This window comes from Chionomys nivalis, chromosome 5 (genome assembly GCF_950005125.1).
Source record: "Chionomys nivalis chromosome 5, mChiNiv1.1, whole genome shotgun sequence".
In the NCBI taxonomy this organism is placed as follows: domain Eukaryota; kingdom Metazoa; phylum Chordata; class Mammalia; order Rodentia; family Cricetidae; genus Chionomys; species Chionomys nivalis.
The window spans coordinates 47,519,618-47,546,422 of NC_080090.1; the positions used below are offsets into that span (position 1 = coordinate 47,519,618).

Here is a 26,805-nt window from a genome sequence, read left to right on the forward strand (position 1 = left end):
ATAAGAACTCACGACAGAGGAAGCTGTTCTATGGAACCATGGTTTACACAGAGGATATTATAACTATGAGAATCACGTGGACGGATGGCATGGCTGGTCATAGATGAGAGATGTGTTGAGCTGATTAGTTGGACAGCATTTTAGAAAACTGAGTTGGCTTTAGAAGCATGTCTCTGAGGTGGAATGTTTCAGGCAGTGAGAGGTACAGTGGTCGTGTTGAATTTTCTAGGGGAAGGGAAAAATTTGCAGAGAAGTATGGTGTGTGTGTGTGCCCATTGAAGAGAATTTTTTCTCCTACTTTCTACCAACCTTGTAGATTGTATTTCCAGTGCTAGGGAATTTCAAACAGAGGCTTGACAGTAAAACACAGGATTATTAGAGAAGGCGGGTCTAATGAGCAGAGAATAGGAGTGAGATCAAGGAAGACTCGATGAAATGGCAAAGTAAGAAATTTATGAAAAAAAATTGGAAGAATCCTTGAATATTTCCAATACTCTAAAATACTGACAATGAATTCTGTCATATACATGTACAGATCTTTTTAGATATCCTTTGAATTTATCATAGTTAGACAATGTTTAGAAAAAAGAAATCATGACTTAAATGGGGTTGATTTTTCTTCTTTCACAAATTTGTTAAAATGGGTTCAAGTATCTGTTTTTATTCCATTTGAAATAGAATCCTTAGAATTATTTCACCTGTTTTGTACTTCTACTTTGTCTGTTTTACTTTACTGAAGATATTTTACACTCAAAATATATACAAAAACACTTTAAATTGTCTCCTGATGGATTTTGACCATATAAAAGAAGTTTATACGTACATACCTTTTTAGAAGCTCTTACTGGTGAATCAACCATGTATCTAGGTTCAATCAGACAAAACGCTGCAATGGAGAAATCATTATCACATCTGGGACCTGTGTTGTGAACATCCTTGACCGAGATGATATCTTCTTGCTCCCAGAATCATGTTTAACTCCAGAGTTGTCCAGTGACAGTTTGTATATGCCCTTTTCGTTCCTGGGAAATGGAATTAAAAATCTTACCTGTTCTAAAACTGATTGGAGAAAGTATTAGGGTTTTTACATTTAATGCATATATGACAATTCCAAGTGAATCATTAATGTATTATATACTTGTTAAACATGTATGCGTCTCACTTCCCAAATCCATTCATGTAAAGCTCACACAATCTGTCTTATTCTGATAGCCTTCTAGCTGTCTATTGTCTATAGACATTTTCCAATCCTGGGTCCTTGATTTCTCATTGCCATCTGATACATATCTATTAGTCTATGAATGCTTGATATGGGATTTTCTTTAAGTAGGCATTTTTTTCCTTTTTTAAAAAATTAATTTTATGAGCATCAATAGGTGTTTTGCCCACATGTGTGTCTGTGTGAGGGCATCAGACCCCCTGGAACTGGAGTTACAGACAGTTGTAAACTGCCATGTGGATGCTGGAAGTTGAACCCAGGTCCTCTGGGAAAGCAACCTTTGTTCTTAACTGCTAAGCCATCTCTCTAGCCCTGAAGTGGGCACTTTCTACTCATGGCCTTCCTGATTGTTTCTTGGAGTTTTTTCTCTCGCACAGCCCTGTGACGGCTTTATCATTAGTTCGCCCTTGAGTAGGTAGCTGGGAACCCCTAACTGGTACTTGAAGAGTTGGTGAGCATTGTCTTCTGCTTTTTACAGACTTTTGTAATATGCAGTTACGCTTTATAAAAAACATTCAAGGCTCTGTGTACCTGGAAAGTTTTCTTAAACAGTACTATTTGTCATATTCACCCACTTGAAAATTTTCCTCAAACAATAAAAACACAAAAATTGCAATTTTGCTGTTTTTTGTTTATTTATGATCTAATGATACAGTAAGAATTTGTCTGAAAGGCTATTGTAGCTTGATGAATTTGTGTGTGGGGGGGCTATGTCCTTTATTTATATGAAAATAAATGTTTTACCTGACTGAAGATTTCATGTGAATATACTCCCTCTTTTGTTGGACATTGAGTTTTACTTTCAAATTTGATTTTACTTTTAAGTGTTTCCTTTTTTCTTTTTCTTTCCTATAAATATTTTTGAAGTGAATCACACAAGTGGTTTAATCTTATCAGCTCATCAAATTTTGATATAAATGTCACTTGACATAAAAATATTAAATTATGTAGGGACTTAGTTAATTTTTTCATCACTGTATTTAGTGTGTATGTATGGGGGGCATATGTGTGTGGGTAGAGGATGACTTTCAAGTTTGTTTTTTCTTTCCATTATTTGAGTCTTGGGAATTGAACTCAGGTCACCAAGTTTGGCAGCAAGTACATTTAGTCATTGAGCCATATTGCAAGTCCCTAATTTTATAATTGTATATTCAGAGATTAAAATAGAATAAAATAAAATTTTAATATCTTTATTTGAGTCTGGTTTTCTTAAATTCTGAGACCAGGGAAGTTGGAGGCAATAGAAAGAGACTATAACATACCTATGTTTTGATATGTTTCCCTGAGTCCAAATATATGTCAGGTTGCTTATCCAAAAGCTTATACAACAAATCATAGAATATTTGTTAGATTAAATGTAAATCTCATCTTTTACTCTCCCTATGCTGCCTGCAACAGGTGGCAATGCTTGCCATGATTGACAAGTTGGATCTCTTGAAAATCTGGAGTCTGAGTATTTGCTCAACATGAAACGGGCTAAATGTAATTGCCTTTATTCCTAAAAAATTTGAAGATTAGTAACAGAGGAGAAAAGAAATGGATTCCTTTTAACTCTAGATGGCAGCTAAACACAACTAACAAAGATCAATTTTTTTGAAATACAGAAAAACAAAAGCCGCAAAACACACATTATGGTCCCGCCGTCCAGTTAGTTATATTACCCAAATGAAGTCCTGAGTTGATATTGCTAAACAGATGTGTATAAAATGTTGTTATGCACATGTTAAATATATAGTGGAGGTCCTATCATGGCAAGTTTTTTTCTTTTTCCTTTTTAAATCTGATGGCTTGGCTTACATGTATTCACTGCTTTCTACTGTATGTCGTCCTGAAATTTTTCTCTCAGTATGGTTTCATTACGCGTACAGGTTTTTAACCAAGTCAAACCATGTACCATTGGTAAAAGCACCGTGTGTTTAATGGTTGAGATGTTTCTCAGAGTACTTATGAGGGAAAGAAAACACCTTGCTAGCTCGTGCTTGTTACTTGCTCTTTGAGTAGACTGTTTGTGGACTTAGAGACAGTTGTAAACAACTCTCTCTTGGGTGTCTGGATGCCTGACAAGTGGTACAGAAAGGTTCTTATATGAGACAGAACTAATGCACTTCATCCAGCTTGTCAGCCAGCTAAAAAGGTTACCATAGCTTTAAGACATTTTTATTGCATTAAAAAATGAATGCATTTTGAAAGGTTCAGTTGATTTGGTTCTCATTTCTGCGTTTAGCAATTTATGCTGGGTCTTTCTATTAGTAGTGAATGACTGCGTAGACCCTGGCCCTGCTGTCCACATTGCTGTGGGCCTAATGAATTTGGAAGGAATGTTGTAGTGAAGGTCCAAATGTATGCTGGGCCAGGTATGCCCCCTGGAACCTGGGACCCCATGAACACCTCAGATGCTGGAGTCAGTTTTTGCTGTTGGGTTGCTTAGAGAATAAATCTTCAATAGGATCCAACCAAGAGATAGGGTGTAGGAGGTGGCTGGCCACTTGTTCTTCCCTGCTGCCTGGCTAGCTTAGCTCCAAAATAACCACACAGAAACTGTATTAGTCAAATCACTGCTTGGCCCATTAGCTCTAGCTTCTTATTTACTAACTCTTACACCTTAATTTAGCCCATCTCCATTAATCTGTGTATCACCATGAGGTCGTGACCTACCAGCAAAGTTTTGGCACATCTATCTCTGGCGGTGGATCCATGGCATCTCTCTCTCCACCTTCCATCTCCCAGCATTCAGTCCATTCCCGCTCCCCCCACCCATCCACCTACCTAAGTTCTGCCCTATCAACAGGCCAAGGCAGTTTCATTAACCAATAAGAACAACACATAGACAGAAAGACCTCCCACACCAATGGGGTCATGTTGCAGCAAGTCCCCCAGGGCCTTCAAGTTATCCCCAAGCTCCTGACAGCAGGTATTGGTTTGTGACAGGTTCCTGAATATGCCAGTCTAATGCATTTCAGTTGGCATGAGGATAAATGATTTTCCTGCTTGAAAAACCACATGAAGTCAGGTTAACTAAAAGCCGAAAGCATAAGGATAAAAGATTTTCCTGTTTGAAAAGCCACATGAAGCCATGTTAACTAAAAAGCTGAAAGTTACAGGTTGTACGCTTATTTTAGAGAAATTTCTACTGGAGCTTTTCCTGCTGCCTCTTTCATTACGCTGTTGTGTTTGCTGCGCTGAGCAGTGGTTTCATTATTACATCGTGATGCTCGTGCGTTAGGCAACTTTGCTTGTACTCATTCCTCTCACCTGCTTTGTTTTTGCCTCCTACTGGTTCCTTCTCAAATAGCCCCTCTTCCAGTTTTCATGCATTATTTTAAACTATAGGTTCTATAGATAGGGAGAAAACATGCATTATTTCTGTTTTCCAAGTCTACTTTACTTTGCTTAAAATAACCCCCAGTTCCATACATTTTCCTGCATGTGACATGATTTTACTATTCTTTGTGCTCAGATGGGACAACATTGTGTATTCATAGGACATTTCATTTACTCTTCTGTTGATAGACACATAGACAAAGTCTATAAATATAGAACAAAGAAAGAATATTAAGAGCTTCAAAGGAAAAAGGCTAAGTAACTTATGAAGGCAAACCCATCAGAATAACATCTGACTTCTCAATGGAGACTCTGAAAGCCAGAAGGTCCTGGACAGATGTTATGCAGATTCTAAGAGACTACAGATGCCAGCCCAACAAAACTTTTAATCATCATAGATGGAGAAAACAAGATATTCCATGACAAAAACAGATTCAAACAATACCTATCCACAAATCCAGCCCTACAAAAAGTACTAGAAGGAAAACTCCAACCCAAGGAAGTTAGCTGTACCCACGAAAACACATACAGTAGATAATCCCACACTAGCAAATCCCAAAGAAGGGAAACATACACACACTACCACTACCAAAATGAAAAAATAACAGGAATTAACAATAACTTGTCATTGATATCCCTTAATATCAATGGACTCAGTTTGCCTATAAAAAGACCCAGGATAACAGAATGCATACAAAAAACAGGAGCCATCTTTGGCTGCATACAAGAAATGCACCTCAACCTCAAAGAGACATTACTTCAGAGTAAAGGGTTGGGAAAAGATTTTCCAATTCCTAACTTTCTTAACTGATTTTTCTGTATGAAGTGATTCTGCTAAAAATTTGTAACTACAAATGGAAACAAAAATCATGCTAACTTGCAACAATTTGTAGCCTTTTACGAGAAAACGTGTCAAATTTGTTGATATTTTTTTTCAATTAAATGCAGGAATCTTGCCGGGCAGTGGTGGCACACACCTTTAATCCCAGCACTCAGGAGGCAGAGGCAGGAGGATCTTTGTGAGTTCGTGGCCAGCCTGGTCTACAAGAGCTAGTTCCAGGACAGGCACCAAAAACTACAGAGAAACCTTGTCTCGAAAATCAAAAAAAAAAAAAAAAAAAAGACAGGAATCTTTATTCCCAGGGAAATCATCTTATATTACTTTTAATAACTCATTCATACCAGGCATGTAGCTCTGTTGGTAGACTGTTTGCCTATCATGTACACAGTCATGGGTTCAATCCCCAGTACTTCATGAATGAAGATTCTAGGGGACATCTGTGATCCCAAAACTGGGGGAGTGGAGCATGAGTTCAAGGTCATCGTTTGCTACAAATATAATACATGAGAATCATGGAGAGCCATTCTCCAGTTAAAATCAAACTCAACCAAACAATCACAAAAAATAACTCATTCCAATTAAAACCTACAAAGCAGAAACAAAAGTCCAACAAAACAAAACAAAAAGATAGGACTGGACTGTTTCCACCTATTAATGTGTCAGTCCTCTCTATCTCCTCTAAACCAGGCTAAGATCTCTGTGGCTGCGTATGACCGTGTCCTAGTCACCGTCTGGCAGCAGCAGGGTACTTACATCTTCCCTGGCTCTCACCTGTAGGCCAGGTGAAGTCCAAACTCCTTCAGACGGCAACCGAAATCGTCTGTGGTAACTGCTCCTGCTTTCCAAGTTCATCCCATTTTTTTGAGATGAAATTTTGCTTTGCAAGATTTTCTCTAGCATTAATGCAGAGTGTCCTTGGTTTTTTTTTTTGTTTTGTTTTGTTTAACCTATTTTGCCTTTCAAGGTTTACAACCATCGTTTGATGCCCAGCTAAAGTATCATCTTCTTGGGACTTTCCTCTGAAACTCCTGTGGCCCTTACTTCTGTCTATATGAATTTGTCTGAGGCCTAATGCAAACCTTCACGTACTGCTATTAAAACTTAGGTCTTGGGGCTGGAGAAATGTCCCAGTAGTTAAGAAAACTTGTTTTTGCGGAGGATCCGGTTTCGATTTCACACACTCACATGATCCCAGGGGATCTAACAGGTACACACATAGTATGTAAAGCATACATACTTTAAGGCAAGACATCCATATAAATAAATTAAATAAAACATCTAAAAATTAAAAAAAATAGTTTTAGATCCGGGGGCCCTTAACATGGCTCACTCAGCAAAGTGTACACCACACAAGAATGAGGGCCTGAAGGTAATGGTCACATCCTCATGCTGCTTTGAAGCAAGCAGAGGTGGGCACACCTGAGGTGTGTTGAGCAGCCAGTGTAGGGGCATTGGTGAACTTCAGGTCCAGTGGAAGCTTTGTCTCAAAAATAATCTTCATAATAATAATAATAATAGAGGAAGATACCTGATGTCAACCTTCAGATACAGGACACACACACACACACAAAATAAAATTTATGTGAATATTCTATGTGTGTGTTAATGTACATACATACACTATTCATTGTTTCTGTCTTCTCCAGAACTTAAGGCATACAGTAAGCATTGATAATTGGTTAAATAGTTCTGATAGTTGCATTCTCTAATAGTGTAGTTTTTCATTAGAAGGTTGGCTTTAATTCACCCTTCAAAACTAAGGAATACCATCTTGCAAAACAAAACTCCGAGGTTGAAAAAACTTGACAAAACTGTCTAAACAAGCATTTGGGAAAGGAACCATGTTTAGTTATTATAAATTGCTTTTATGGAGTTAGCAGTTACTGAAAGCCCTCAGTTTCCACACTCATATTCAGATTATTATGTTAGCCTATTGGGTTAAAAGAAAAACCCACCAATCTGAGGCTCATTTGTTTGGGGGTGATAATGATCATCGTCTCTCTTCTTGCGGGATTCTAAGATAGTTCATTTCCCCATCCCTCAGTCAACACCTGTAGCTCAGGGAAAGCTAATGAAGAAGAGCAGACCTGGACTAAGTTTGGTAGCAAGACCATAAAGCAGTTAATCTCACTAGTAAACGTTCTGAGCTAACTCATCAGAAAAAACCTTTGAGGAGAAAGCCGCAGTGTGCGCGTGGAAGGGGAGCGGTGTGAAGCGCATTGCAAGGGTCAGCAGGAGAGGAGTGCCAGGCTGTGCAGGGAGGAAGCAGTGGTGTGTGCAGGCTGAATGAACCCCTGACTAGAACAGGTGTGAGCTGAAGACAACAGAAGACTGGAGCGAGCGAGACTGAGGGAGGAAAGATGGGGCTTTTAAAGACAGCTGGCATGTACAGAACTGATAGATTGGCACAAGGTCTCCTGAGGTTAGATCAGTTTAGAGGGAACTGAAGAGAACTGTGTCCTTGCATTAACTAAATGTTTTTCACATATGTTATTAAGATGCCAGTTTTCTTCCATTGGCTCATCTTTGAGTGATGCAAACACAGCTATGTACTGGCTTTATTCAAATTCCGAGAGAATGTGTTTTTTCAAGATATTGTTTGCTCTAATATTCATTTTTAAAAATTCATTTTCCCACCATCATAACATGAATATGAATGCAGGGTTATGTGTGTGTGTGCATGCGTGTGTGTGTGATGCTGGGAATTGAACTCAGGGCCTTGTACACACAAGAAAAGACCTCTGCCCTCAGCTCCAAGTTAGGGCACAGGTGGCACATGCCTTTAGTTCCAGCATGCTAGAGACAAAAACAGGTAGATCTCTAGGAGTTCAAGGCCAGGCTGGTCTACGGAGCAAGTTCCAGGACAGTCAGGGCTTCATAAAGAAACCGTGCCTCCAAAAAAAAAAAAAAAAAAAAAAAGAAGTTATGGGAGTGTAGCTCAGTAGTAGGGCATTTTGACGCCAGCTCAGTTTTAACTTGATAATTATACATAGAGACCTACTGACCAGATTTTCTATAAAAAGATACATTAATAATTTCCTTTTGGATATTACTAAACTGTATTTGTAAAACATTGTCCGGAAAAACATACCTGATCCCAGGGTCAGTTCTTAGTTAGAGAATAAAATGTCTGTAAGACTATGATTATAAATAGAAAGAAAATTTTATTCAGAGGGCTGGAGAGATGGCTCAGCAGTTAAGAGCATTGCCTGTTATTCCTAAAGGTCCTGAGTTCAATTCCCAGCGACCACGTGGTGGCTCACAACCATCTGTAATGAGGTCGGGTGTCCTCTTCTGGCCTGAAGGCATATATTGTATACTAAATAAATAAATATTTAAAAAATAAATAAAAAAAGAAAAAAAAGAAAATTTTATTCAACCACAAAAGTAAGTATTGATTAGAAACAGAACTCTGTGTAGGGTTGGCAGGATGCTCAGCAAGTAAGGGTGTTTGTTCCAAGCCTGGCCTGAGTTCAGTGCCCAGGATCCACGTGGTGGAAGGAGTACACACCCATACACACTCACATAATTGGGTAAATCAATCAATCACACCCATATAAACTCAAATAATTGGATCAATCAATCAATCAATCACACCCATACACATTCACATAATTAGATAAATCAATCAAACACACCCATACACACTCACATAATTGGATAAATCAATCAAACATACCCATACACACTCACATAAGTGGATAAATCAATCAATCAAGCACACACATAAACACTCACATAATTGGATACATTGGATGTAGCTAGAATATTTTAGAGAAGAGAGCAGTCGGTAGACAGGATTTTCTTTCCACGTGTGCTGCTCAGTTTTCTCCTGGCCTGTGTGCTCCATGACATGAAGCTGCTGTCCTGCTTTCCTTTTACCTAATGTGTTGAAGAATATCTGTAGCTGCTTTAAGGACTCTGTCTCTCTCTCTCTGTGATGTATTTGTAAATGGGTATATGTTTGTAATGTATGTGTAAATGGGTATGTGTATGAGTGCTTGTATGTGTATACACATGTATGTGTACATATGTGTATATATGTGTGTGTAAGTGTGTATGTGATTGTATGTTTATGTTTTGTGGATGCCCAAAGAAGCCAAAGGTCAGAGAGTTTTGGGACTTGTTTTTAAAAGTCCCACCTAGTTGTAAATCAGAGTTCTGCTCCCTCCTGGCTACTGTAAACAGGTGTGGCTAGTTGCCAGACCTTGTGCTCCTGAAATAGGGAAGTAGTTGATTCCTACCTAAAACAAAAGTCTAGGGATCCAACTAGGTTCTAGTTCTCTTTATGGAAATAACTTGGGATTCCACCCAAGGAGTGTTTTGCCTATAGAGTATTTGCTTTAGGGCAAGGGTCAAGGGCATGAGGGTGATTGTCCCCCACCACTTTTAATTTGTTTTTTTGTTTTTTTTTGGTGTTTCTCTGTGGTTTTGGAGCCTGTCCTGGAACTAGCTCTTGTAGACCAGGCTGGTCTCGAACTCACAGAGATCGGCCTGCCTCTGCCTCCCAAGTGCTGGGATTAAAGGCGTGCGCCACCACCGCCCGGCACCACTTTCAATTTGTATGTTAATGCAGTCCTTTTGTTATACTCCTACCTTTTAAAATCAGGGGTATATTAAGCTGTTGGAAATTAAACACAGCGAATTTTCAGTACTCACTGAAATTCCTTTCTGATACTACTAACCTATGTGTTTCTGCGTTTTATTATTTTTTTTCACATCTTCGTATTCCTTACTATATTTCTAGATTCCCACGCCTCCACTCTGGAAGAGAGGTAATCTTGTCAAGGCTGGCCCCTGACAATGATTGTGTGTGTGTGTGTGTGTGTGTGTGTGTGTGTACTGTTATTTGATCAGCGTTTTCTACAACACCTGGATCTGTGGTTTCATGCCATTATATTATAAAGCATATGCAATCATGTCCCCAGATATTTCTTCAAATGCTTCTCTTTTGGGGATTCCAATTCTGTGTACACACATCATTTGATACAATGTCACAGTTCTGGGATTCACTATCCCATATTTATCCACCCTTTTCCTCTGTCCTTTTCTCTTTTGTTCATGCCTGACCCTGCCCTCAAGTTCACTGGTTCTGTCGGAGTAGACGGCGGTGTCACTTTACACCTTCGTAATGAGTGGCAGCCTCAGCAGCCCTTAGTACTCTTATTATTTAGTGTCCATCCTCATAAGTGTTAATGTAATTGTGGTCTGGAGAATTTAACTTTAAATCAATTTTATTTTTTAAAATTTTTTTATGTGTGTGTGCATGCGTGTGTATGTGAGTGTGTAAGTGCACGTGTGCATGTATGAGTGTGTGTGTGGGTGCACATATGTGTGTGCGTGCATGTGTGTGTGTGTGCGTGCGTGCGTGAATGTGTGTGCATGGGTACATAACCACGCATGAGTATGCAGATGCCAGAGGACAGCCTTGGGTTTTGCCACTGTGCCAGCTTTCTATATGAGTTCTAGGGATTGACCGCAGGCCCTTGGGTCTGCAAGTTGAGCACTCGCTTTCCTGGCTGAGCCATCTTCCATGCTCTCATCTTAACATTTGAAAGAAATTAACAAACAAGTTAATTGGTTTTGTTCTGGCCTCTTTATACACACTCTCTTGTTGATCTTCCTTGCCCACTTCTCCTCCTGACCCAGCATTGGGTTGCTCTCCTCCCCTCAATAGTGCCGCTTCTGATTTCACACGTGTTCTGTATCCTCTTCCCTCATCTTAGATCTATTTACCCCTATCATGGTCCCTTTTCTTATTTCCTGACCCCCATATATACACACATATATACCTGTACATATATAAAAATTAAAACAACATCCATATGTAGGAGATGTGGTTTTTTTTCTGTGTCAATATTATTTTGCTTAACATAATAACTTCTGGTTCCAATGATTGCTGCTTACATGTCAAGATTTTATTTTTCTTTTTATTGATTTTTATGGAGCTCTACATTTTTTTCTGCCCCCCCCCCGTCTCTCCCCTCCCCTTTAACTCTTCCCCAAGGTCCCCATGCTCCAAATTTACTCAGGAGATTTCATCTTTTTCTACTTCTGAAAGACCTCCAGAGCAGGGAGACTCTCACTCAAGTCTCAGGATAACACGACCCCCCCAGGAACTCACGAGAGACTGTCCTTGCTGCAATCACATGAGGTTTATTGACAGGATAGGAATTAGTGCACTGGGGCCAAAACTCATTTCCCATGAAGGGGTAGAGAGTTCAACCCAGAGTAGCTGGGAGAAACCATCCAAAGGGGGTAGGGAGGGCATCATTGGAAAATTCTGAAAATACCAGTGATCATTGGAAAATTCTGAAAATACCAGCTATAATCACAAGGGGGTAACTCCCTGTTTCTCAAGATTATAATCTAACTTTATCTTCAGCTAGTTCCTGAAACAGAATCACTGAACCAGTTAATCTAGATTTTTGATTCTTCTCTCCCTGCTTAGATTTTTCGCTCTATTTTTTCTGCTAGAGAGGTCTAGATTTATCAGGTCTTTCACTTCCCATACAAAGATTTTATTTTCCCATCTATTGATGAGCAGCTAAGCATGTACAAGTACCTTTTGGGGTAGACTTAGAAGTCCTTTAGGTAGAGAGCGATGTAGTTAAATCGCATGGTAGTTCCGTGTCTAGCATGTGCGTGTGTATGTGTACCTGTGCACACACATGTGGAGGCTAGGGGATAGCATCAGGTGTCTTAATTGCACTCCTCCTTATTTGCCATGGACCCGAGTTGAGGTCCTCCTGTTTGTGCAGCAAGCACCTTTGTCACTGAGCCGATAGTCCTTGGTGGTTTTGAGAAACCTAGATGCTGATTTATATAGTAGCTACTCTGGTTTATACTCCCACCAGCAGTGAATGAACACGATCATCTCTTCCTCCATCTCACTGGAATTCGTTGATATTTGTTTCCTGGTGTTAGCCATTCTGACTTAGGTGATGTAAAATCTCAAAATAGTTTAAATTTTTATTTTTCTGGTGGCTAAGAGTGTTTAACATCTTTTAGAATATTTATTGACCCTTTTATTTTTGTCTTTTGAGAACTGTCTACTCAGATCATTAGCCTATTTATTGACTGGATTGTGTGTGTGTGCGTGTGTGTACAAGCTTTATTGTTTTTTATTGTTATGTTCTTTTGAACATCTTTGAGCTGTTCTGCCTATCTTTAAATTGTATTGTCTCCAATGGTGCTTGATGCATTAAAGGACCAAGCAGACACCATAACAGGCTGCTCTGTCTTCTCTCAGAGACATCAAGCCTCAATTTCTGTTTCCTGAGACTGAGCCAGCAGTTTCTGATGATGAACAAAGGGCAATTGATTTCCAACGCCCCAAGTGGCAAGGACGAGGAGGCCTGGTTGCCTAAGCCATAAGCAGCTCAAGATGATAACCAAGTAAGGAAAAAGCCTGGGACTAGTCCTGGCCTGCCCCCAAATGGAAAACTGTAGCCCTGATCAGCTCCTAGCTAGCCCTGGCCAATTAGAACTCAGTAATATGATTGCCACTTGCTTAAGCCAATTATAGACAGAATGACCCAGCTGCCTTAGGACCTCTCCATGGCTGTGCTTAAAAGGAGCCCACCTTGCTCTTGCCGTCTCTGCCATCTTGCCTTTGGGTAGGATGGCAGGCCCCAGCATGCTGGAATAATAAACGCTCTTGCTGTTTGTATACATGGATGGTGGTCTTTGGTGGGATTTCTCCAAGACCCCAACAGTGCGGTGTCACGAACCTGTAGCCTGATTCTGAGCCCAGAACCGTGGATTTAAGGGCTTGTGGCCAGCCTTGGCAATACAGCAAGAGACTATCACTGAAAAGATGGCCGGGAATCGACAGAAACCCAGGTCTCTGGTTAGCCCTGCATAGACACTACTGCTGTTTATTTACATGTGAAAGCCTGGAAAGAAGCACAATAAAAGGATATGTGGGAGTTGTGTTTTTATTGTATTACCTTGGGGATGCTGGTGAAGACCTACAAATGGAAGTAATAAATATCCAGCTGGACATGAATCTAGAGTTCTCAGTGAAGTGTGTATTGGGACCAGGCATATACCCTATATATGTTTTGGGCAACAAAACTTTTCTTGGGGAGATGCAACATACACATCTACTTACCCCAGATAGGGAGCCCATGACAAGCCAAGGTACCGAGATCACCAAATTTCAGCATGGTGAACCAGTTAGTTTTGTTGGGGTTACTTATGTGAGCGTGGGTGAGGGGTTACTTACAGGAGTGGAAATGGCTCACAGACAGCTGATCACACAAGCCCACCCCAGCACTAGCGACAGCTCACACAATCTGAGAACCTGGAGCACAGCACAAAGCCCATAGGCAGCTCATCAGGTTGGAGAGGGGCCTTTCCAAGCCCCTCTGTTCTAAGCTACCTCTTCCAGGCAGCTCCGCTGGTGCCTGCTTCTTCCAGGCAAACTGGCCTGGCTTGAGAGTCTTTTCTGAAGCTCAGCTTTGCCCACTCTGAGAGGGCCTCTTGGGTTTTACTGCTTACCTTGGGAGGGAAGGGCCTAGTCAATATGGGGAAGTTCCAGGGCCTTCCTGATGCTATGCTGAATTGCTTACCTTTCTGTTCAAGGAGCTTCCCTACAGGATGCAATGTTTCAGTCTCGGAGGAAACGGTTACACAATGATATGTATATAAAGTTACATGAGATTGGTGGACATGCATAATTACATGAGGATGGACCAATTGTCTCTCAGCTTACAAAGAAGGAGACGTTAGCCTACGGCATGCCAATGCTTACCTGAAAAAATAAGATGGAAAAGTGGAGTCTGGAGAAATTACAGATGTTGAGGTAACTCAATAACATTTAGAAGCTAAGATAGTTCTACTTGAGAGGTCCCAGATATTTCTCAGCATGTTCCCTAGCAGTGAGGTCAGGAAAACGTGACAAGAAAAAACACAGAATGAGCCTCTATATAAGTTTTCCATATAGATATGACTGACCGATTTATCTGTCATCCTTTATGACTCTGCCTTCCCCATCCAGCTTTGTTCGATGATATATACTAAATGTTTCATCATGTATGATTGTCTGTCTAGCATCACAAGTTCCATGAAGTAAAGGATGTATTCGGACACCTACAATGTATCCTTCCCTCCTGGGACCTAGTAGTTGAGTGGCTGACAGACTGGTGGGGAAGAGGGAAAACAAGAGTCTTGGTATGGTCACAATGCAACTCTAGCATAGATAGGCAAGTAGAGACTGGAGGAAAAGAATGGAACTTGTGATTATAGATACCACAAGTTTCTAAGAAGTTGCTTCTGTTACTGCTGTGGGGGACTGAGGTAGGCGGCTTTCCTCTTCTGGGAAGGTTCTCCATCACAGGAAATGGTTACAGTGAGGGAAAAGAAGTCTTGGGGTAAAGAGCAAGTTTGTATGTTTATGTAGCAAGATTGATGGCTTGTCAAAGAAACAACTACTTCATTCACATGAGGAAAAGGAGGAATGCATTCACTAGGTTTTTTTTTTTTTTTTTTTTAGTTTTTTGAGACAAGGTTTCTCTGTAGCTTTGGAGCCTGTCCTGGCACTAGCTCTTGTAGCCAGGCTGGCCTCGAACTCACAGAGATCTGCCCGCCTCTGCCTCCCGAGTGCTGGGATTAAAGGCGTGCACCACCACCGCCAGGCCACTAGGTTCTTGAGAGGACCTGAAGGCATGGCTGGGCTACCTCTGAGCGATGAAAGATGTTGGAAAAGTCTTTCCATGGCCACAAGGATGCTTCTTTGATCGTGACAAGAAGACACATATTGTGGATACAAGGAAGTTGATACATTTAGTTGTCTTTTGCCTAAGTAATTTAGCTGAGTAATGCCTGGAGCTATCTTATTCAAATATTGTTATGTAAATATGCTAGCAGTTGGCAGTGGAAGTGTCATGGTATTGCACAGAGTTATGAAGACTTTCCTTATTTTTTCTTTGGAGCGTTTCTGCAGTGTCTGATACCAAGCTTCTAGTTTGAGTTTCTGCTCTATAATTGGATGAGAAGATGCTAACTGCCCTGGGGAATACCTCAAAAGGCATGGTTACTGGAGATCTAGCCAAAGATATTTTCAGATGCGCAGAGGAGAGAATTATTAAAGGGGACAGGGTGAGGCCAGCTGCCTTTCCTCAGAGCTTGCAGCAGGGAGGGGACACTGAGCACCTGTTTTTAAGAATATCTAGCAATTCCTTTGTAGTGTTAAAAAAAAGTCTGGAGTAAAATTAAAAGGACTCAAGATGGTTTGGAAGTACACAGCCAGCTTACACACAGGTACTCACATAAGACACTTAAGAAATGAGAAAGACAAAGGGGTACAGTATGAAGTGCTTTATCTATATGAGGATATTTGCTTAGTAGTATTGAAGAAATGTAAAGAAGTTGATTAGCTACTTAGGATGACTGATGGAGGAAGGTCATTGGCTAATAAAGAAACTGCCTTGGCCCATTTGATTGGCCAGCCTTTAGGTGGGTGGAGTAAACAGAACAGAATGCTGGGAGGAAGAGGAAGTGAGCTCAGATGCCATTTCCTCTCTTCTCTGGGGCAGATGCCATGCCACTGTGCTCCAGAGAAGACGAGATGAAGCTCGGACCCAGGATGGACATAGGCTAGAATCTTCCCGGTAAGCGCACCTTGGGGTGCTACACACATTATTAGAAATGGGCTAGTCCAGGTGCGAGAATTAACTGAGAAGAGGCTAGATATAATGGGCCAAGCAGTGTTTAAAAGAATACAGTTTGTGTGTTGTTATTTCAGGGCATAAGCTAGCCAGGCGACCAGGAGCTGGGGCAGCAGGAACACAGCCCGCAGCTCCCTTCTACAGATGGCTACAAAATCCAGGTCACATACTTTTAATCAATAAGAACATTTGGCTATATGAATATTAGTGACTAGTTCTTCTTAGAGTTTCATGATTATGATTCATTTTTCCATGAAAAATATTTCAAATTTATTCTCTTGTTATACACTCTCACCCCATGTTAGTTTTCACACAGTCATTTTTGAAATGTCATGATTCATGGAAATGAGGTGTATTGAAATATATTGTAAAATATATTGTTAAAATACCAACAGTTATAAGATCATATGACCATAACTGATATAATGTTCCTTCAATCACTAAATTTTTGTGTAAGAAGCAAGTTGTCTTATTTGTGTGGAAATATCCTCTACACTACTTAGTCTGCACTTCATAAGATTAAGGAATGTTATAAAAAGAGGAAATAGCTGGGCGGTGGTGGTGCACACTTTTAACCCCTGCACTCAGGAAGCAGAGGCAGGTGGATCTCTGTGAGTTCGAGGCCAGGGTGGTCTACAAGAGCTAGTTCTAGGACAGGCTCCAAAGCTACACAGAGAAACCCTGTCTCGAAAAAAAAGATGAAAAAAAAAAAGAAAAGAGGAAATAGCTCTAACTTAGGTTTACTCGAAGAGGCCAAGTGTATCTACAGTGACCAATAAATGAGTTTAAGATCATTGATGTGATGTGTAGAAATTAGCGATTACAGTGGTTATAGGTTTGTTTAGGGACTGTGACATGAGTTTATTTCCCAGATCCTGTGAGGGAGAGTATTGACTCTTCAAAGTCCTCTGGCTTCAACATACCCATGCAGTGCTCACTGCAGATAGATGATAGATAGATAGATAGATAGATAGATAGATAGATAGATAGATAGATAGATATAGATAGATGATAGATAGATAGATAGATGATAATAGATAGATGATAGATAGATAGATAGATAGATAGATAGATAGATAGACAGACAGATACATAGATGCACCGAATTTTTTACAGTTAAGGAGAAAGGAATCATCACTGTAAATTATAGAAATAGGATAAAAAGGTAGATTATTGAATCTACTTTTAAACTCATGGTCATCTTGTACTAAAACTATGCATCAAGACTGTAGAGATTGGTTACAGCAGTCTTGGAGCCTGGTTCACAATTACAATGGAAAACCTGAAGGAAAGTAGAGGCTAAGACCACTGTGCAATGAAATAGGCTAGAGGTACGTAAATCTCCCAAGACCAACTTCTTGGAGTAGGAGATTATGCTAATATAGAAAGGCAAGCTCCATATGATGACCAAACCCTGGTTTTATACCACGCGGCAGCTTTGAATGCTTGGGACAGAATTGAAGAAGTAGGAAAGAAGATTGTATTTACTAAAGTAATACAGGCCCAAAAAGAAACCTTTATGGATTTCTTATAAAGACTGACTTCAGCAGTAAATGTGATACTACATTCAGACACTAGACAAATAATAATTCAAATTCTGGCTTTTGAAAGTGCTAATGTACAATGCAAAAGGGTAATTAGGCCATTAAAAGCAAGATCAGCACTCTTGGAGGGATGGATCTGAGTTACAATCAATATTGAATCTCATAATCATGATGATTCTTGGCTAGTGTTAGGAAAAAAAATCCTAAGACGAGCTGCTCTGCCAGCTGACAAAAATCAAATTAAAACAGATCACACCAAATTAAAATGCCCATGGTTTATTAACTACAGTGTTCTTGGGTGTCCAGGAGCATGGCAGGGGCAACAGAACACCGGGGAGCACATGCAAACTCTGGACCAGCAATCCTTCTCTGGAGGCCTACTTAAATACCCTGTGGGTGTGATCAGGACCTGGCATGCTGGGATTTGGAGTCTAGACCAACACAGCTCCCAGGACATGGGGCCAGGATGGATGCCAGGGGCTAGGGTGAGGCTCCCAATTTACATTACAGCTAGGAGAGGTGATATCCAGAGGTCTGAAGAAAAACTGAAATGTCAAGTGTTTCAACTGTGGTAAACAAAGGTAACTAAAAACGGATTGTAAACAGGGCATTTCTAGAAACAATTTTTTTGGTAAGAATAATCCAAACACAATGCCCCCTCCCTTCTGGATTATGCAGAAGGTGTGGCAAAGGCAGGCATTGGATTAATAAATGTAGATCAACAAGGGACAGTCAAGATAATCTTTTACCTTTGGGAAATGCCTTGAGGGGCCTCTTACAAGAAAGTACAGGAGCTCAGGATTCAGTTTTGAGGTTTGGTAGAGACAACATTCATCTGAGTATTCCTAGAGACAGGATCACTTATTTGGTCTGAGGATTTGGTAGAGGTAAGAACTAGAGGCTGGCTGTTCTGCTTCTCTGATCCCTCAGCATTTACCCTATATCTGACTCAGGGTTTTTATTATTAAGATCAATTAGAATTCATGCTACAGTAAACCTTTAGGGACAAGACGGAGCCTGCGGCTGATGAGAGAAACACCGCCCAACCTTTCACAGTGATGCACTGTATTCTGCACTTCCTGCTCAAGAATAAAACATTGTGAAGCTTTCTGTTTCACTTCTCTGAAGTTATGGGTATGCTTATTCTCTTAAAAATACCTTCTCAGAATTCGAGGGGGGGGATTTAAACTCAAAGAAGCAGCCTAACTTCTTTATAGGCTGCAGCAGGAACACTGAACATTCAAGATCTGCCTAGGCCACAGAGTGAGCCCAAGATCAGCTGGGGCAGCTTAGCTATGCTGTGGGACAAATGGTCTGTATCCTGTCACTTGTATTTTAAATAAACACTTCCAGGCAGGAAGTAGAGGCAGGGCAACGAGAATTCTAGGAAGAGGGAAGTTTCAGTCTGCAGTCATCACCCAGAGACAGAGGAAGCCAGACACAGAGCAAGCATGATGTGACAGCCTTGCCGAAAAAGGTACTAAGCCACATGGCTAGCATAGACAAGAATTATTGACTAATATAAGTTATAAGAGTTAATAAGAAGACTGAGCTACCAGACCAACCAGTTTATAATTAATGTAGACCTCTGTGTGTTTCTTTGATAATGAACAACTGTGGGACCTTGTGGGACAGAAACCCCAGTCAATGACTAGATCCTGTTTTTAAAAGGCTAAGAATACATCGAGGAGCTAGAGGCTTGTGTCTCACATACAAGATCCTGGGTTCAAACTCCAGTACAGGGAGAAAGGATATGGGAGGAGGAGCCACCTGGGTATAGAAATCTCTTAGCATTGTTACGAAAATTAGCAAACTAAAGTAAATTTTTGTTTCATGTTTGGTCATAGATATACTAAGTAACTACATAAAACAAAACTATAAGATTGTATAATGGATGATATTGAGTACCCACTATGCACCATATCCGAACTTTGCACAAATAACCTCATGTACTTCTCCCAGATGCTTAGCTAGATAAACATTAGTTGTGTGCTATAAGAGAGGAAAATAGCACCTGGGAAGGGATGGAGTAACTTTCCCTAGATCTTTGTCAGTAAGTGGCCAAACTGACTAGAATTTGGCTGTTTGACTCTACATTTCTCATTCCTTTCTTTCCACCCACAGGCAAATCTTCCAATAACTAGTTTAATGTAGAATAAAAGGAATTTTGTGAGCATGGTGTGCAGCTCAGAGCATCTGCAGTGAATGGTTACTTGCTTGCTCACAGTGGTGCACAACTGTCCCTCTAGCCTTTGTCTGAAATCCATCTCTACCGAAATGCCAAAACTATGTTGTTGTTGTTGTTTTATGTTGCGTGCGGGTTTGTGCAATGTTGGTGTTTTGCTTTGTTGTCCCTACCTAGTTTTCTATGATGGCGGTGTCTCTCCCTCCCTCCGGGACCTGCTGCTTCCGGTGAATTGCCAGCAAGCCATAGAGATCCCTCTCTGCTCACACCTATACCTCTCTTGCTCTAGGGTTACAGGCGCTGTGTACTACAGTACCCAACTCAACCCACAGAACCACCCCCCAAGCTCTGCAGATAAAGAATTTTGAAGAAATTGAACTTTAGTTTCATTACTGGAGATTGTAAGTTTGTAACAGATAGGAATTACAATAAATATAGGCCAAATAAAATATACCTGTTGCCTGATCAGGATCTATATAGACAATTTGTAGTAATCTGACAGTAGAGTCACCAAGGGTTTAACTTGAGGAAGAGATACATTCTTCCAGGACAGGTGCGCCCTCCCCACACCAATGCACACGAGAATGGTAAGCTAAGAACTCATGTTGCACACAGAAGAACGTGTACTGATCCTACGTCTACTCCATGACTCTCCAAGTGTCTTGCTGCGATCCACCCTCCTTCCTAGACAGCAAATGCTCAGAGGGGAAGTTGCTCCCAGTGTGGTTGAGATACTGGTGGACGTCACAAAGCAGGGGGAATGTTTGACACTGGTGAGACTTTGTCTTGTTTCCTTAGAAAAAGAGGAAGAATATCGGTAAATCAGGGCAAGAGCGTGACCTTTTGCTGGTAAAGGCCACCGCTGACTTTCATTTCCTACCGTGATGGAGGGCTGCTGAGTGTTAAAGTGATTTAAAAAGGGAAGCAGGATCTCACAGAAATGCTCCATGCTAAGATGTACATCAAAAACCATACTTTATTTTATGTATAGCAATACAATTTACATATTAAATAACACTATAATAGAATGATTTGATATAGTTTAAAACAGAAGGAAAATGGGAAATTTTCCAGGTTATAAAACCCCTGCCCCCACGGAACAAATCATTTAAAAAAAATCACTTTTTCCAAAATGAGTCAGTGCGACACATGTACTCGGGGACTAGTCATGTCTACCTGCTATTGCACTAATGGTCGATGGGATTAAAAAGCAAGCCCAACTTACACAACCACTGCCTCAAAGGAGGAACACACGTTGGATTCTCTTGGAATGCAAAGATGGCTCTCGCTACTTCAGTACACAGAAGTTCACATATCCACCACGGAAACAAAACAGAACAAAACAGAAAACCATGACACAGTTGAAACGAGAAAAAAATTAGCTTTATATGAAAATATAAAATTCTATGATTATATACCATAGATACAAAGTTCCCAGGAGATGCTTACTCAAGCAACAAAATATTTACAGTTTTAATGACTTTAGCTATTTGGAAAGGAAGTGAAAGAAACAGGCTTCGACATGAAGGTGGGATCTTTAGAAACAATGGCTGCTTGCTAGTTTGTTTCAAATGTCCTAACAAAAGAGGAGTCACTACCCCAAATGTTGGAGAGTTACGACATTTTATAAAATTGACTGTCTCCTTTTCTGGAGATGTTTATTTCTTAAAACTCAAGATATTTTTCTTGAAATTAATTATCCTCTGTAGAAAATGCTTCCCTTTGCAAATATTTAACAAAAATACTAAAAACATTTTAACAGCTAAGACAAAAGTAGAGGCCAAATGTCATCATAATTTCTTATATATATATAATTTTTATCATGCCTTCTTTCTAGAGATAAATAAAGCCAATATTGTGTGAGTGGTAACTAAGGGAAAATGCAAAGGGTTCTGCGAAAGTACAGCCGCTGTAGAGAAAAAAAGCAGGCATTTTCCCTTCGTATAAAAATTTACTGGCACCATTTGAACAGAAATTTTAGAACACAGGGGTTGAAAATACATTTTCCAGTGGAGCTGCAAAAGCCTTAAGACAACTACATTATGATTACTTTTTCTTAAATTACGATGCATTTGGGTTATTTTTATTTATTTATTTATTTTTTTGCTTAGAATTAGTTATGTGTATCTTTGGTAAATTGGTATCTATATTTTAATTTTAAATATAGTATATATGCAATTAAGAGAAAGTCATGAGAAGGCAGCTGTGCCGCGCCTTTATAAAACAACTCAGGTTACTTACGGATTTCATTGTCCCTCGAACACCATAAGCCCTCTTCCATCTTGAACACTCTACTGGACTCTTCTATTCACAACGGGCTCTCAAAACTTGCACAAAGATTAGGAGAATCACTGAACTAACTGTACTATTCTTGAAGCTCAGAAGGTAACTTATGATAAAAAAAAAAGAGACATTAAAGATGGTCTCATGGTTTGAGGTACAAGAAACTTTTCTAATGTCTCTAATACATCTCTGATGTCCAGTGCATCCACCTGACCTAATTTTAACAATTCAGCTTCATTTGGCGTGTGTCATTCATATCCCTAGAGATAAATCTTAGATGCAAACAGCATCTTAGGGACTTATACACTAGCCATATCCCTTCCCTTTGACTGCAAGCGGTTATAACCTTATTATGTACTTAAGCAATGTGTTTATGTCTCAAAGAAAACATCTTTGAAACTCTCTGCCTCTGGAAAGATGCAAAATGTCTTTCACCAGTAACAAAGACTAGTGAAGATACAAAAGGACTGATGGTAACTATCCTTAGTGAAGGGGGTGCGGACCACTTTGGCAAAATGGGCACATAGCAATAGGCTGGAATCTACAGGCTTTGATTCAAGCCTGCTGTAGATATGCACAGAGAGCTTCTACCCCGTCTCGATTTTATTTGTCTTAGTTGTTTCATTCCCTTCTTTTTTCCTTATTCTCACACTCACGGAAGAAACAGTCCCAGAGTTGTGGGGAGTATGCAATTCCACAAATCCAATCTCCTGTGTGAATAACACGGAAAGTAATACTTGCTATTTGTCTTCTAATCAAGGCTACTTTTATTAAGGGAAAATTGTGAGGCCACAAACTCAACTTGAATGTTAATTCCGAATGGCAGAGGCACCAGGCATCTAACTGAAGAGCATCAGCTAATATCAGATCTGTGTACAACAAGAAGAATCTGTTTAATTGGCTAGGAAACTCCACAGTCTGAATCTTTTCCTTCCTAGCTCAGTGCTAGAGTTGTAGCGACAGTCAGTCCTTTGAATTGTGCAGAGTGAGACCTCTGGTGGGGTCAAGTGTGTGTGTGTGTGTGGGTGTGCGCGCGCATGCGCACGCATGTGTTGGTAAATGTGGTTAGTGTGCTATCTGGCACAGACACCTTACAGACCATATTTGGTTATTCATGAAAGCCAGGCTCTCAGTTCTCCATGCGTTCAAAAGCCTAGGTTAGCCTGCACAAAGTATCTTCATGGCACTCTTTGGGTCTGGCCCGTGCATAGAAGCCCTTGGACTTGGGCTGTGACCCCCTCCTTAACAACTGTGGCTCTCCAGTACATCCATGACTAGTTTCAGACAAGCAGCTCACAAAGAACAACGCCTCCTTCCCATTGCAATGCTGCCCCAATAGTGACAGCAGCCGCAGGGTCTCAAGGTAAAGCTTACTGGCATAATAAGGAAACCAAACCCTGTTCCCTTCGTGGGCCCAAGCTTGGGGGATGATTTCAAGTCTGACAGAAGCTGACCTCCAAAAGGAGACAGGAAAAGGAAGATACAGATCTTGGTGAATAGTTTAGTGGGGTTTGGTTGAAAACAAACTCAAATGAAATCTCCTAATAATGCTTCCAGTTTTCCCATAATGTACTATGGGCTGAAAGCCATTCCAGCTGGACCTGGGACTTACTAATGACTCCCACCACTTTTACTGCTGTGCATCTGCTCATGAATATCCACAAACCTCATGAAACCTACTCTCCAATGGAGACGTCACCTTTCATTCAAAACTGAATCTTCTCTTTAAGACTCAAATTTCTCTCTCCAAGTAGGACTGCTTCAGCTGTAGGAATTTCCCAAATATATTTCCAATTCGATCTTAAGTAGAGTATGTATGTGATTTAGAGCTTTATTATGAAACATTTGGCAAAACAATAAAGAAAAGAATGCTGTCTATAGGTAGTTTTTTTTATTAAATTGCTACAGGAGTAGTTAGTAGGGATTTTTTGAATACTACATTTAAATTTAAATACCTATTTTTTTCTGTTGTTGGAGCTACTGTGAGGTATGGTACTATACCAAAAAGTCTTAGAGGAGATTAACTAAAGACCTAAGAAAACTGTACGAAATAGTGCCACCTTTCCGTTGTAAGAGACAGCCCTGATTTTAGGGTGCAGCTACTTCAGAGAGTCAGGATGGAAATAACACACACTGTCCACATAGCTACTGTGAAATCTGTAATACAGAATGATTCTTTATTTTGACACATTTCAACTGTGAATATGACTTGGTAACTAAGAGGAGATGTTCACATGAAGCAACTTAAGCCCTCTTCACTTCTTAGTGGATCCCTCAACCATTACACACGGAACTGACACGAACAGACTTCTTAGGGGCTCCCCTTAACCTGCGGTTCTGCAATAGGAAACAACGTCCATCCACTCCATGAAAACAGAAGGCGTATAGTACTGAGCGGTGCCTAAAAAAAGAGGGGGACCGAGAAAAAGACAGTGTTGCCTGCTAGAAAAATGCAGTCGCTTTAGGATAATAACAAAACTGAGGTTCCTTGTCATAACCAGGACCTTCACTGCACGGAACTAAAGAGGAGCATGTATGTCGCCATGGAATGTCACGTCAGGGTTTGCTGTGGTATTAGGTTATAGGCAGTAACACTGATCAGATAGTGCAAACTGGGTAAAGTTGCGGTTCACTGTGTGAAATGAACAGGTGCAAATGCTCACTAGGATACCATTAAGACATAAAATGGCAAAAAATAAATATCAAAACTTTTATCAGTGTAAAAAAGTAACCGGGTTATTGTATAACCTAGAGTCTGGCAAAAAAGGCCTCAAAAAAGTTCTGTCTTTACAAGTCTCAGAAGTTTACAAATGAAGTGCCCTTCCCGGGGGTCCAGTCACACCAGAGACTCCATGCTCTCGGCAGGGTCTGATTCTTCTCCGGTCAGCACAGCACCATTTTTGTCCCCTGTCATGGGACCGTTTCCATTTTCTTTAGTGCTGACTAAGCTGAGCATTGCTTTGTAGACAAACTGGTACTGTTCCTGGAAGACAGGAGGAGAATCACGGGTCAGGCATTTCATCTAAAATGAAAACACTGATCAGAAATATGTATTAGGAAGGCTGTTTGTTCGTTCCTGGCTGCCCCGACCCAAAATAATCACTCAGAAACTATATTATTTAAATCACTGCTTGGCCAATCACTTAAACATATTGCTAGCTAGCTCTTACATCTAGTATTAACCCATTTCCATTATTTTATATTTTACCATGAGGTTTGTGGCCTACGGCAAGGTTTCAGCTGGTGGCCTTCATCTTTCTCCTCTGGCAGCTCCAATGGCGTCTCCTTGACTCTGCCTTCTTTCTCTCAGCATTCAGTTTAGACCCCTCCCCAGCTTAGCTCTATTCTACACTATCACAGGCCAAAGTGGTTTCTTTATTCATTAACCAATAAAAGCAATATACAGAAACACCTATATAGAGGGACTTCCCACACCAGAAATATACTCTTAAAAAGCATTCTCAGAGAGACAAGAACAGCAGATATCTTATTAAGAAACTTTAAAGGCAGCCACATGAATCATTGAGTTCTATACCTTCTTCACATTCTTCTGGTCTAGAACCTGTTTCAGAGTTTGTGGCTCATAAGATAATGGAATATCCCTATTTTATAACAGGACAACACTCTACTCTTAAGCAAAGTTTTTTGTTGTTGTTGTTGTTGTTAGTGGTGGTTTTTGTAAAACTACATTACTGATACTTTGGGCTAGATACTTCTGTGTTGACAAGGGTTGTCTTGTGTGTGGCCGGTGTTTAGCAGCAGCCTTGGCCTTTATACACTAAATGCTACAGACTTCCATCCAGTTGTGAAAAGCAGGAAGTCTCTAGATATTGCCAGATGTCTCCCAATTGACACCCGTAGTTGAGAACCCCTGGCCTATGGTACAGATCTGAGGATCATGTGATAGGTTTGACATAGACACAAACTACTTACAATGTCTGTGAATACTCCAGGTCTCATAAGATTGATCATTTTTGCCACCTGGAAGACATCCACAGCATTTTCATTCTCCAGCTGCTGGGACAAGGTGGTAAGGGCACATAGCATTCCTGCAGAAACCGCTCCATACCTGGGGAGGAGAAAAGAAGGATGTAATGTCAGATGTATGAGCAGACTGCATGCGGTAGATGCGAAGGACCAGCACATACTTTCTTGGGAATTAAGTAGGCTGGGTTGGTGCCTATTCCAGAAGACAAAACTGAATTAGACAGGGGGAGGAATCTAGAAGTTTACATAGAGGTGACATTTTTGCCAAATGCTCTGATAGAAATGCAGCTTGACATCTAATAGGGAACAAGAGGTTCAAAAGTAGACTTGGAAACACTGCTGATTTGGTGTTGGATAAGCGGTATTACAATAGATAAAAAAAAAAAAACAGTATGAGAAGTGTGACCGCTTCCTATTAGATACACAGAAAGTGCTACAAGGTCCTCATTTCTCAATGATCGTAAGCATATTGAATATCCATTTGGTTGTGACCCTAGCCTTAATAGTTGAGCCATCTCTCCATCCCTTAATCAGATAAACTGGACTTAAAAAAAAAATCATTCACCCCATAATGATGTTTTGGCTAACCATAGACTACATTTACCATAAGCCTGTAAGATTGCAGTGCAGCTGGGACTTCCTATTGCCAGTGACATCATACCATAGAAACATTCCAGCTGAGCACAATGTTTGTGGCAATGCTGGTTTACATTGATGACTTTGATGTCAGTCATATACAGAGAAAGCAGGGG

At 40.4% G+C, this 26,805-nt stretch overlaps 1 protein-coding gene across 2 annotated transcripts in view; it reads right to left on the bottom strand.

Moving 5' to 3' along the window:
* Nucleotides 1-20,763: 20,763 nt before the first annotated feature.
* Ptprg (protein tyrosine phosphatase receptor type G) overlaps nucleotides 20,764-26,805 on the bottom strand; it is a 683,229-nt gene continuing 677,187 nt past the window's right edge. For both annotated transcript variants that reach the window (XM_057769291.1, XM_057769290.1), the window contains 2 exons: nucleotides 26,000-26,135; nucleotides 20,764-25,049 (listed from right to left, as the gene is read on the bottom strand). In XM_057769291.1, coding sequence (XP_057625274.1) covers nucleotides 24,903-25,049; nucleotides 26,000-26,135 — 283 coding nt within the window. In that variant the 3' untranslated portion in view covers nucleotides 20,764-24,902. The remainder of the gene's footprint in view (nucleotides 25,050-25,999; nucleotides 26,136-26,805) is intronic.